The 13,545-nt window shown below is 45.1% G+C and overlaps 1 protein-coding gene across 2 annotated transcripts; it reads right to left on the bottom strand.

Annotated features, from left to right (window-relative positions):
• Window positions 1–138: 138 nt before the first annotated feature.
• On the bottom strand, window positions 139–11,238 carry CHGB (chromogranin B). 2 transcript variants are annotated; one of them, XM_064647699.1, is made up of 5 exons: window positions 11,141–11,238; window positions 5,949–5,992; window positions 4,600–4,693; window positions 1,516–3,278; window positions 139–544 (listed from the first exon to the last, which is right to left on the bottom strand). In XM_064647699.1, the coding sequence occupies exons 1-5, from the start codon at window positions 11,184–11,186 to the stop codon at window positions 461–463; spliced, it is 2,031 nt and encodes a 676-aa protein (XP_064503769.1). In that variant the 5' UTR covers window positions 11,187–11,238; the 3' UTR covers window positions 139–460. The 2 variants fall into 2 exon arrangements, with proteins under 2 accessions (XP_064503769.1, XP_064503768.1); XM_064647698.1 differs by lacking the exon at window positions 11,141–11,238 and adding an exon at window positions 9,891–9,982.
• Window positions 11,239–13,545: the final 2,307 nt, after the last annotated feature.

The raw sequence follows: 13,545 nt of genomic DNA on the forward strand, positions 1-13,545 counted from the left end.
AATTGAAACTAATCATTTATTTTACTGCTTTGTAGTGTCCTAGGATCACCAAAAGGCTCCTTCCACACCCCCCTCACTCTTGTAAGTGCTACAGATAATCCTGAAATAACCCAATCAGTCAAGTAAGCAAGGAGAAAGTTTGGTCCAAGATCAATGGTTTTTATTATTGCAAACTCAGACAAATATATTTCTGAAGAACACTAACACAATTATTTTCAAAAGCCTATTAAAAATACCTGCCCACATGAAAGGTTATGATACTAAAATTCATGCCATTCAGATCTCAGTAGCATAGCAGCAAATTAAAGACATTTTCAGCTGTATAAATCACTACACTATAGTGGACAGTAAACAGTATTTCCTGGGTTTAGGGCAAACAACAATCCAGTGGCAGAGAATTTACCACAGAACACGGGTACAGCAAGTACAGCTACACCAATCTCTGAAACCCCAAACACCTTCAGCCTCTCCTGAGGCTGTTCAACTTCTCTGCTATACTCTGCAGCTCCAAATCCATAGCGGCCAGGTTTTGCAGTTCTTTTTCCTGTGAAAACATAAAGAGCATTTTACTCATCAAATAACGTTGGCAAATATTTTGTTCCATGAAAACGACAGAAAAGGCCATTTCTAAGGCAGATGATCTCCTGCTACTTAATGGTCCCTGAGCAGACTGCTGGGGTAAGAGGTGTTGACAGCATATACTTTGTGCAATTTCCTGCTTTTATCTGAATTAGGCATGGGGAAAGTATCAAAATACTCATTCTGAGAGCTGTCTCTAATTACAGCCTAATCATTCTAGATTTAAAGCACCATTATATAGGGGGGGATGTCCTGCTCTCTCACAGCTGCAGTCCCTTCTGCTCAGGTGAAGGACCTTTAGGAAGCCACAGCCTGACAATCGCAGTGGTTCGGGCTTTTGACACCAGCAAGCACAGTGTGCAGCAAGAGGAACATCTCCATAACAGAGAGTAGGAGAAGCTTTATGCTGCCAATTCTTGTTTATTATGACTTGCTAACACCATTCAACGTCTGTATAAATCAGTATTAAGCCTCCACTGCTCCCAGTGACTGGGAAGCCTAGAGACAGCTGATTTCACTCTAAACATCCAAGTTACTTGCCAACTATGTGCTTTAAATAACCCGACAGACCAAGTGGTGTTTGTGAGTGACCTCTCTGCTCCTGCTGCTACCGGCATCTTTGTTTTATTAGTCTGTAACACCTGACAAGGAGAGGTAGGGTCCAGGGGGGAAGAAAATCTCCTTTCCCTTCCTGTCTTGCAGCAGACAGAAGCTAATGTCTTTATTTTATAAACTGTGCCCTGGGGTTGTTCACCCAATTCACAGTTTCACCATTCAAAGACAGCAGATTTTTAGGTCACTGAACATCTGACTCTCAACATGACTTAATCTTGTTTGTGTTTTTCCATGCACAGTTTACCAGCTGCCTTGGGAATGGATTTGGAAATGTACATTTGAAGCTTTCCCAGCTTTTCAGAGAAACACCTGTACACATACCTCCTCTTCCGTCAGAGGCCTCTGGCTTAGATTTCTTCTGTCGTTCCCAGTTACGTGACGTTTTTTCAGGTCTTCTCCAGAACTGTACAACTCTGGGAATTCAGCTGATTTCTTCCTGTAATTCAGAAGCTGTGCAAGTTGATCCATCTTGCTGTATTGCCTTTCCACATCATTTCTGTTAATTTTGCTGGGATTCCTCTTCTCAGCGCGTTTGTGCTTCAGAGCACTCAGGATTTGCTTTTCCTCCCACCACTCATCATCATCATAGTCAGGGAAAAGACTCTTCTCATTCAGAGCAGGCTTGTTATCCTCTTTGCCCTCCAAAAGCTGCTCTCCTGTGCTGTCCCTCTTCTCAAAGTGCCGGCTTTTCCACCACAGCAGTGGGTAGAAAGGGCTGTAGAATGCTGGGGTTCTCTTCTCATTCTCTGCAGGGAGACGGCCTCTGTACTCCTCCCTCTCGGCATATCTTTCCTCCTCTTCATTTTCCACCTGATCACTGCTGTGATGCTTCTTTTCTACCTCCTCCTCCTCCTCACTGTAGCTGGGGTAGCGCTGCTGCTCCCCCCCATCCTCAGTGCTGTGGTACCTCCTGGCCTGCCCTCGGTGCTCCCAAGCAGATGCTTTCTGTGACCCTTCCTCTTCATTATTCCAGAGGTATCTTCCTCCAGCATGATGCTGCTTCTCCTTGCTGCCACCACTGAGGTAACTGTGGTTACTGCCCGGCTCTTCCTCATTTTCATCTGCAAGATACGTCCTTCCCTCGGAACGGTGCCTCCTGGCCTCACGTGATCCATCGTGATGTCTCCTCTCCTTGTGCCATTTCTCATTACTTTCTGCACTGTGGTGATACCTCTTGTTTTCTTCTTCACTGCTTTCTTCACTGCTCTCTTCGCTGCTCTCTTCCCTTTGCTGCCACCTGTCTCTGTACTTCTCACTTCCCTGGATTGAAAGCCTCTTCTCCTTCGCCTCCTCAGACCCACGCCCCCCATGATAACCACTCTTCTCCTCACGCTGCTCTTCACGCTGTTTCTGATGGTTCCAGAGATGGGTGTCCTCTGTGTCTGATTCCTCAGCTACTTCCCCTTTCCCACCACCATGACCCCTCTTGTCTTCATAGGAGTCACCCACTCTGTGCTTCCCATGGTATCGTTTGGGTTTGTAGAGTTGCTTTTCCTCTTCTGTTTCTTCACTCTCATCAGATTCTTCACGCTCTTGCTGATGGGAGAAATCACGTTCCTTAGACTCATGGTGGTACTTTTCACTTCTTTCTTCCTCTCCCTCTTCACCTTCATGAATTTGTTTGTAAGGGTTCTGCATTCCCTCCTCCAAGTGCCAGCGGCCCACGGGGCGCTGATCATTCCCATCACGGAAATCTGTGCTCGTGCCTCCAGAGTGAGACTTCTTGTTGAGAACAGCATGTTCCACACCTTCATCACAACATCTGCTCTCTTTGCTTCCTTCTTCACTGTGGTAATTCTTCTCCTCCTCTCTTCCAGTTTCCTGATAGTGGGTTTTTTCTTCTGTGTAAAGACTCTCATCCTGAGCAGGCATGTGGTGTCCCGCCTCCTCTTCCGTGCTTTTACCTTCCTCATGAGCAAGTTTCTCCTCATCACTTTCTTTCATGTAGTTTTTAGATTCCTCTTCTGCCTGACTTTGTTCTTGCTCCATGCTCCCAGTATGATGTTTTTCAGTCTCTGCTGGGTCTTTGGAATGCCTCACTTCAAGTTGTTTGCTTTCACTTCTCTCTCTGTCATTTCTACCACCTGTAACACCAAGAGCAGCACAATGGAGTAATCCAACTCTCCACTGAAGTGTTATTTCAGTGCAAATAGACAACTGGCTTCACAAAGTAGCAAGAAGATTTGGACAGAATTGATTTTCTTAATTCTGCTTTTAAAATTAGTAATTTGCTAATATTTTGTACGCTTACCTGGAAGAGGATGAACTAACTTTCATTTAATTAAGCATTTTAGAAGCTCCCCTGGAATTTCCAGAATAATTTTTCCTCTTTGGCTTTTTTCTTTGTTTGCCATCATGTTTTTAAGTATTGAATTAAATTAGCTTTCATTTCCACTAAAAATCAGTTGAATCTAGAGTTGTGTTCAGTTGTTTGAGTGTCAGGCCCTACCCATCACATATGATTATTCACAAAAAAGACAACCACCTGTTTCAAGCTACTTGAAAATATTAGGGGGTTTTAGCAAATTTTAAAATGTTTAAGTTGACTGAAAAAAAAATTAAAGAAATCTGTTGCTTTGCAATAGTTATGTTTAATCAAATCACATTCCTTCCACTATTTCTGAAATGTTAAATGAAAGTCTGACTTTGACTGTATGTGTAACAACATACTTCTATGAAGATATTTCTGCTTCACTTGAGTCTTAGTAACATCAGAAATAGATCACAAATCCTCAAAGTTTTCAGACAATATCTGCATAGATTTAGAAATAGCTCACTATTTATGAGAACTTTCTCATCATCTGCTACTCTTGGATCTGCCTAAGGGCAAAAATATGGTGCTTACCCTCTCCAGTACCTGTTTTTTTATTTTCCAAAACATGACAAATATACAGGGCGGGGGATTTTTTCCTGAAATTACAATGTCACAAACTAAGCTTGATGGCATTCAGCATTTCCTAGGAATCTGGGGCTGAGTTAGATAAAAATACATGTTTTACCAAAGCTACCTCTTCCCTGTTCAAACAAGGAGGAGACAGTGTTCATGGACTCAGTTGCCTTGTTGATTTAAATGCTGATTTGATGTGAAGACAGTTCCTACCCTCTGGAATACATTCAGCACGTGGTCCAAACATGGTCACATTTTTGACTTTTCAGGCTACCTAAAGAGTCTGTCAAATTCTCTCAGACTCTCCAAGTGGTTTAAGTAGAGAGCCACAAGTGTTAGCCAAGAATCCCTGACAATTACCAGGTCAGGCTGTTTGTCTTTGAGTGAGACAGACTAAAGAGAAGGAAATCAGAATTTTGATACCAAAATTTGGAGGTTGAAATAACAGTTCACCAGCTCCGATGCAAGACAGAAACCATCTAAATTCCTTTGACAAGTTTAGGTAATGTTGTACTTACTCTTCTTCAGGATTTCCTTGCATTCAGGATTAATTGGTGGTGCATTTGGCTTAGACAGAGCATTGGACAGAACTTCCACTATGCACTGGGTTACCTAGAAGAGACAAAATAGGGGAAGAAATTCTCATGGCAAAAATGGAAATCTTACTACTAATCCAGTTGGTAGAGAAGCTAGTTTAGGATTAGTTCAGGCTATTGTTAATGAGTTTTGAGTAATCCCCAGCTCTAACACAAATTCTTGTGCCTTTGGCCATCAACTGCTTTGCTCCCCACAGTATCAGTAAGAAGAGAATAGTCACAAGCTCTTTTTATCTCCCCTTTTGTTTGCACAGGTAAAGGCTCCTTTTGTACCTTTTTACATATAAAATACCCTACTCAGTACAAAGGGGAGTCAAACAACATGAGGTAACAGCACCCTACAAAAAAACCCAAACACAACACACATGCAAAGGACGGAGAATCATCCTGTAGGATCTGTCCAAATGAGGATGCTGCAAAGGTGCAAAGGTAGTTTGGGTTGCCAATAAAGCAAACCCACCTTGGTGTCCTCTGTGAGTGACATGCTCCACATCTTTTCATGTGTGTGTGCTGTAAGCCCTGCCTGGCTTTTAGCGCTTAACATTCAACTGAATAGTCCTCTGGAAGCAGAGGAAGTTGATTTAGGAAAGTCACACAACCTCCTCTAATTTTAAGTGCTACCAACGTAGCTCCTCCGTATAAAATGATTTTCAAGTGTTGAAGTTGTTGGTTGTGAGCAAACACTGGGGGTACAAGAGCTTCATGTCGACAATCTGGGTGGCTGACTGGGAAGAGACAATAAAACGTTTATGAAGTTTATGTTTTAATTATTTTTAGTTATTACCACGTGTTTACTAATCTAAATGATCACATTAACAACCAGAGCAGAGGGTCTGAGGTGATGGCATTTATTTAATTACACGAGTTAAGAATCTCTTTCTAAAGCAGGAGACGGGAGGACTATATTAGAAAGTCTGTTGTATAGTTGGTAACTGTAGATATTTCATCTTTCCTCAAAGCTGCCATCTCACTTTATCCAGTACAGTATCATGTACTGTCAAACATTTCAGTTCATTTTTCAGGAAGCTGTACAATGCACAGTTCCAGAAGCACCACACTGACACGAGCACAGCTTCTCTTTCCATCAAGTGCATTGAAGTGCACACAGGTATCTTCTGACAGCTAAAGGGACTCTCAGTTCCACATCAGCAATGATCTGTTAAGAGTTTACCCTTAGGAAAAAAAGCATTACCCTGAGAGTTTAGAGACAGAACATGGAGAATACATCACTGATAATTTTCTGAAGTTTGCTCTGACACACAGCCACTCACCATTTCTTCAGTACGGTCTTTTTCTACTGGAACTGCGCTGACACCTGGAAGAAAAACAAATTATTACAGACTCATTAATACTGGCAACAAGCACCAGTGACAGGAGTTGTCAGTCAAATCGGTCTGATGAGATGGCTTGAGTTTTGGGTTGGCTGGTCAGTAAACAAGGCACATTCCACATTAAATCTTTCCTTTTTCGGATGGAAAAGGAATGTAAGATCGCAGCACAGCATGAGAGAAGAGGCATGTTAACATTTCTAGCACTAAAAGAATATACACCACCAAAAAAATCCCACCCCAAAAAAAGCCCCAAAAAAACACCACCACCAAAAAACCAACCAACCAACCAAAAAAAAAAAAACTAAAAAAAAGGGAAACAAAAAAACACATAAAACACAAAACAAACAAAAACCAAAATGAAACAAAAAAACCAAAACCAAACCAAACAAAAAAACCCCCAAATAAAACAAACAAACAAAAACAAAGAAACAAAAAAACCCACAAAACCCCACCCCAAACAGGAAACAAGCAAGGCCTGTTTACACCCCAAGAACCTTTTGGTTTCTGCAAGGGGCTCTAAGTGCAATCCCCTTCCAAGAGGAGACTATTCTTCAAGATTTTAAAGCAGCTTGGATAGGAAGCTGGAGGGAAGGAGAGAGCCAAAAGGCACAGGAAAATTTCCATTCACTGAGTGGTCCATTATCACTTCAACAAATAAGCAAAAAAACCCAAATCCCAGCAGAAAACTACTCCGGAAGGAAGCAGTACAACACATGTCTCTTTGTCCTGAGGACAAGTAGATGGGAAACCAACACCTCCTTGTGCCACTTCAGTTGTACCTGGTCCAAGATATTTGCTTCTGTAAAGAAGCTACTGCAAACAAAACCTCCATTCTGGTTTATTTTGCCATCACTGCTGCAGTACATCTCCAGCTGGTTATTGAGCTTGGATGTATAATTAACTGTGTCAATTCTCATCCACCTTGAGATTTCCAGAAGTGAAGTTAGGCACACCCGCCAGCAACACAAGAGTATGTAGAAGCAAGCCCTATTCTACCATGGCTTCACAGACTCCCCACACAGTATAGAGTCAGAGTACACAAACACACAGCTTGGGGTGCAGTTCTGAAGTTCTTACACGAGTCAGGATAGTCTTAAATATGACTGTTGCTCTCTCTGCCATATGCTTGGTTGGGACAGTGAGAGATCCGTAACACAGGAACACAAAGCACATTATGTAGACAAAGGAGGTCAGTTCACCTTACAGCATCAGGAGACCTAGCACTGCCCCAAGGAAGCTTCCTGCAAAGCACACAGGAGCATGTAGCCTTGCACTGTTTAAAGCAATAAAACCTTTATTTTCTGTGTTTGCAGAGGAAGCAGACATCCCCTTGAGCACTGACTCAGTGCGCGTAATAGCTGAACATGACACAGTATTAACTCTCTTGATATTTCTACTGCCCTCTACTTCTGCTCCCCCAAACACATATGTAGGAATGTGCTTCTCCAGCCCCCATCTCTTCTCTGCGTACACAACTGAGATCAGAGAAGGGAACCCACACAAGGGTAGCACAGAAGGGATTCCCCTAAAATAGCACTCCATCATTTCCCCAGAATGCCAGGTGGTGTGTGGGGGGAGATCGTGCTCAGAGCCAACCCTCTCCCACACCTTTTGTGTTCAGTGCTTTAGGAGCCGGGCTTTAGGTTCCTTTACTGACCCAGTATGCAAATAACTACCACACAGCACAGCACTGACGCTGCTGCAGTCCAACCTGCCTGCAGGATCCAGTCTAACCTGCCTGCAGGACCCATCTGAGCATGGAGGATAAGGATGTACATGCACGTAGGGGCAGGAGACTGGCAGCAAAGTCTCTTCTACTGAAAAATAGTGTTATCCACTAAAAGGACACTCTCTTGATCCCACAGGTGTTGGAGATGCTGCTCTAATGGCATGAGCTGCTCACAGTCACCACTTGGCATGAAAGCAGAGGGGATGACCTGTTCCATTGCCTCTTCTTGGAGAGACCCCTCTGGTCCTCCAGCCCATGCGAAATCACGCCATGCACAAGGGCAAACACCTTGATTTTTGTCCTTTTAGTCACAGCACCTCTCCTATGAGTTACACCCAGGTGATGTGATAAAGCACAGAACAGACCAACTTCTGAACATCTTTTGCTACTACAGATGCCAACTTCAGGCTACCTCTCGAGCCATCAACGGCACAGGAATACGAACTCAGGTTGTGTTCACTGCCTTTGCCAGGTCATCCAAAAGCTCCCATCTCAGCACGTGCCTGGTTAACAGTAAAAGCCGACAGGCACAAAGAGGAAGCATCAGGCTCTCATAACAATGTCAGAAGAAGCAAATGGTATTAGGCATATGTCATATTAACCTGCCTGGAGAAATAAGATGAGCATCCAATCCATCTCACAGCCTGAAATAATACATTGAGGCAGCTGCTCTGCCAGAGCTGAGATAGGAAGCCAGGGAGGAGCCACCATGCCCCACTTTACACCGGTGCTGGTAGTGCCAGCCCGTGCCAGCTGGCAAGAGCTCCCTTGGGGCCACCTGCTAGGTCAAGATGGCTGGCCAGCGTGTCTGCCTTCCTCTCCACATGTGCTCCCCCTGACACCAACAACAGAGTCAGGCAGCAGGGCACCCACCCACTGGGCTTGCAGGGACCCAGCAGATGGTACAACTGCAGGGCTTCACAGGAGAAACAAAATCAGAACACATGCCAGCAGGGAAACCTTTCCCCTCTCCATGCAGAAAAAAACAGACCACAGACCTACAAAGTAAAGCAAAGCCCTGGGTCTGCTTTACCCTCCTGAACCAAGTCTGCCCAGGCAGTTACAATCAGATTATCTGAATTTTGCCTCAGTGCTGAGAGTTGTTGAATATCATGAAAAATGATGAAAAACGCAGGACAAATCCACACGGTTTTTGCTTGCATCTCCAAGACTGAGACAGATCTTTGGGTGGGTTTATGATGAAATCCCCACATGGCTTTCTTTCATTAATGCTGATGACTCAGTGCAGTGTCATTCCTCACCAAAGCGTCAGCAATGTCTTCCTAGGAAGGATAACTAAACTTTGGCATATAGATTTGCAGGAGTACTAGAAAGTTCTTGAAGTTAATGTTTCACTGATTTGACATATGAAAGCAAGACAGCCACAAAGCATATAAAGAAGTACCTGATCTGTTTGATGGCATAAACAGGAAAAAATATTAGATAATAAATGCCCATAGATCTGTGGAATAAGTCTGGTGAGATCCTCTGTGTTGGGGTCTCTTCCCCCATCTTCCACCCTCCCTTTTTGATTTCAGTAAAGGCACGTGAAGGTAGTCAACTTCCTTACAGTCTCTGCACAAGTCCCAGAAGTGTTTCCATGTGGAGACTTCTGATAGACCTAAAGCCAAATTACTCAACCCAGAATGACACTGACTCTTTCAAGCAATGATGTAGTAGGTACTATAAAGCCAAGCCATCATCTCATTCTATCGTGTTCAATGTTCATTTCACGGTGGGGTTTCAATATTTAATGCTGCATGCCACAAAAAATATTTTTAAAAATCCTGCTAGTTAAAGCTGCAGTGCCGATACTTTACCATCGGTATCGAGCACTGGCTGGCAAAAAAACTTGCGGTACTCTTGTAATAAAATGACACCGAGAAGTCTTTGTGGAAAGATGCTGCACTGGGATAAAAATAAAGGAAGAGCAGCCGATCCCTCGCGCAGCTCCATCCCACCGCGCCCTCCCCCGCACCCCGGGGGTGCCGCAGGGCGGGCCGGGCGCGATGCCCCGCACCCGCGGGCGGCGTCACCCCTCCGGGAACCCCTTCAGGAGGGCACCCGTCCATCCCCACCCGGCGCCCGGCGGGGCTGTTCCCTCGCCTCCCGCTCCATCCATCGGGAGGTGCCGCGCCCGCGGTCCCGCTCACCTGCCAGGGCGGCGGCGCCCAGGAGGGCGAGCAGCGCCGGCGGCCCCATCTCGGCTCGGCTCCGCTCGGCTCGGCGCTGCTTAAAAGAGGGACTGGGGGCGGAGGGGACGGGCGGGGGGCCCCGCCGGGAGCTGCGTCACCGCGAGCCCCCGGGGGCGGTGCCGCCGCCGCCCCCACCGCCCTGCGCTCCCCCCGCGGCGCCGCCGCCGCCCCCTCCCCTCCATCCCGGCCCCTCCGCACAGGGCAAGTTCTCCACACGCTGGCAAAGCCGAGCGCGTTTCCCCTTCCCTTGGCGACTACCGCATCCGTTCTTCCTGCCCTCCGCTTAGGTACTTGCGAGACCCCTTTGCATCCCCCCGCCCCGCCATTCCTCGGAAAAGGGGAAAAGCGGGGCTTTCCTGCCTCTTTCTCCAGCTAAGAGGATGTGGTATCGTCCTTAGGTCTTTCCCACCGTCAGAGGATGCTGAGCCTCTACCTACAGGGAGGAGGTGCGGTAACCGATCCCTCTTAAACAGCTTTCACAAGGAATCACCGCTGCTTTCCACATCCATTTCCGATCAAAGCCTCCTCAGGCGCTGCAGCAGCCTTTTCTTCCTGGAAGGTTTTTGTCCCTTCCCCTCAAATCGTTGTCCCCTTCTCACAGCCTTCCCCTACCCCCGCACAGAGCAAACCCAGAACCAGAGAATGACTACAAAGTGATCCTGGTACTTATGTCATCTGGTGAACGAATGACATGTAGTGTTCCTCAAGAGTTTTACCACGGAAATCACTGCTCTTAGCATCCATCTCTGCAGGCAAATCTCTTATTTACTGTGATGATGCTCTGGGGAGCCAGAGAAAACCTACAGACATCAAATTTTATATAATTTTCTTTAATAGCCCCCACTGTCCCAATTAGTCCTTATGACAGCTATGACGAGCTCTCCACAGAGCAAGTCCAAATGCTCCGCCCAGCTCGCTTCAAAAGCAGGCAAAGCTCTGAATCTATTTTGGTTTTCTTTTCATTAACCCTCCGAGGGCCATCTCCAAATTATGTGTGTTTTTCAGTTTTCTTTGTTTGTCCTCAGAGCTAAGCAGATGGCTCTCTGATTGCCAGTGTTCACGGAGGACAATGGATCTATACATCAAACTGGCAGTTATTTCTGTTATTGTTCTGTGTATTATTTTATTAACAATGCCAGGCTGCTATAACCATATAGCCTTTAAACATATAAAACAGGACACAAGAACAATACTCCAGTTAAACTCACATGAGGCTTCACTGGTGCACAAAAGAAGCAGAAACTTCAGCTCCATTTGAAGCCTGTTTTAGAAGACAGCCTTTAACACCAGGAGGCGAAACCCGACACCTTGTTCATCTTGCATTTGGATTACAATTCCTGCAAAATAACAGAACCCAGTTGCATGGCCACCGTGGAAAGAAAATCATCTGCAACATCTTCTCTCAGTCTTCTCTCAGCCTCTCCCTCCTGCATTCTGTTCCCATATTGCCTATGCAAGCCCCAGTCTCCTCAAAGAAGCAGATGCTTCTTTGGAAATCACCACCCTTGGCCTTGGGAAATCAAGAGTCTGACTCAAAAGACGATAGCGAATTTCACTGGCTCCAAGGTCCCCATGCCCTCCTCTGTCTGTGTGGGGATTCAGCCTGTCCTCAACCTTTTCAGCTGCTCACAAGAAAGAATTTTAAGCAAAACATTTGCCTTTTAAGCCTTCTCTGCTTCTCCAGGCATATAAATAGCACTCTGGTTATCCTTGTGTAACTGCTCTACTCCAGCGTTTGCCTGGCTACACTTATCTTGAACATGACAGACAAAAGGGGCAAGTGATACAAAGATGCTGAATAAAAATAGCCAGCTCTTTTAGTTTCTATGAAGAACTCTCACTAAGTACCTGTATTGCACAAGTCCTGTTCATAGTCACTACAACCACCACTACAGAATTCTTCTTGCTGCAGAACAGAGAGGTGAGATTAGGCAGTCCCACACCCAGCTGCCTCACACAGCTTCTAATGCATCCCCTGCACCACAGCAGGAATCACTGGGGCTTCTCAGCTGTTTTCTCTGTGACAGTTTGTATTTGACTTGCAGGATTTCTCTGAAATGCTCCCTCATCTCAGCATTGTGTGGGCTGATCCTGAAGGATCAAGGAGTCCTGTATTTGCCACTGGCAAATGAAGATGTCAAAGCACTGCTGGGGAATGTTCTGCCACCAGTTACATCAGGGTCTACACGGGAGCACATGTTCATGCCGTCAGATTTGATCAGAACTGAAGTTACAAAGATTTGCAAGTTTTGTAGGAGGTCTGTTACAGGTCCAGGGACAGAACTGGATGGAGTACATATCTAACTCCACCTTCAGGGTAGGATTTCAAAACACGATCCAGCAGACTTTTTGTCCGCACTGGAAAACCAGAGCATCCAAGCATCTTGCCCACAGTTAATTCAGACTCTATATTCAAAACAATGTTGCTTCACATGGACTCTTGCAGCCAGGTATGAGCTGGGATGAGTTTCCCCTCAGAGTAGGAGCAAGATGTGACTGCACTAAATCAGGATTACTGCAGGCAGTGGCGTATTTCACTTGATCGGTTGTGAGTGGCACACCCCAAACCTCCCTTCTCAGATGTGTCAGTACTTGAGCTGCAGTGATATACATGCCTCACAATGTTGTGACAATCTATTGCTCTATGAAATAAACAGTATTTATCCTGCTGGATTCTCTAAAATACAAATGCTTTAAAAAAAATTACACATTTGGCTCATTCTAGAAGCCAGAACTTGAAAGGATGACAAGCAAATTTCTGTGTCTGAACTCCTAAATCGAGAGGAGACTGCTTGGGGAATATGAGGATTGCTCTTCTAATTAGATGTGCTAGTGGGATTATCTTCATTCTTGGGTGCCAATTAGTTTTCATGGAATTAAAATACTGCAGCCTATCTCATGAACAAACTCAGCTCTTTCATTCAGAAGGTGCTAAGGGGATGGATCTGGAGAAAAACAATTGAATTGGAAAAGACAGCATCTAAGGGACATCATCTATTCAGTAAGAGCAACAAAAATCCTTTCAGAGGTCTTATCATATGCAATGCTAGTTGCAACATGACAGATAATGGATCTGCACAGATGCTCAGGCTTTCCTGCTTTTATACATCACCCTACACATATATCTACCCACCAGCTGTTACAGTAGATTCAAGATGGTGCAACACAGAGTTGAACCATACCCCTAGAACTGAGTTATCATCTTAGTAGCTCTACAGCGAGGCAGGATCAGGTGCCTCTTAGTTCATATGGTGAAAGATTTCAGAGGAATTAAAATCCATCACACACACCCACTGGAGAGGGAACAGGCTCAGCTGGATCTCATCCCCACTGGATCCAAACACGGGCCAGCAAAGCAGAAGGGACAACCCTCGAGGGGTGCATGTGCCCATATACGTGCCAAATCTCTTACATGCCTCCAGTCAAAGCCTCTCTTTAGTGTCAAAAACTTTCTTCAAAGGAAATCTAAAGAATTTACAGTGTATTTCTCCTTCAGAACCAGAAGAACCTTAAAAGTTCAGTGCAACTCTTCTTGAGTTGTCTTTCTTGGTCTTCTTATAAAAGCAGCAGATTTTGCTCACTTGTAACCCTCTTGTCTTCCACACAGGATCCT

Source organism: Pseudopipra pipra, chromosome 3, assembly GCF_036250125.1.
Source record: "Pseudopipra pipra isolate bDixPip1 chromosome 3, bDixPip1.hap1, whole genome shotgun sequence".
Taxonomy (NCBI): Eukaryota; Metazoa; Chordata; class Aves; order Passeriformes; family Pipridae; genus Pseudopipra; species Pseudopipra pipra.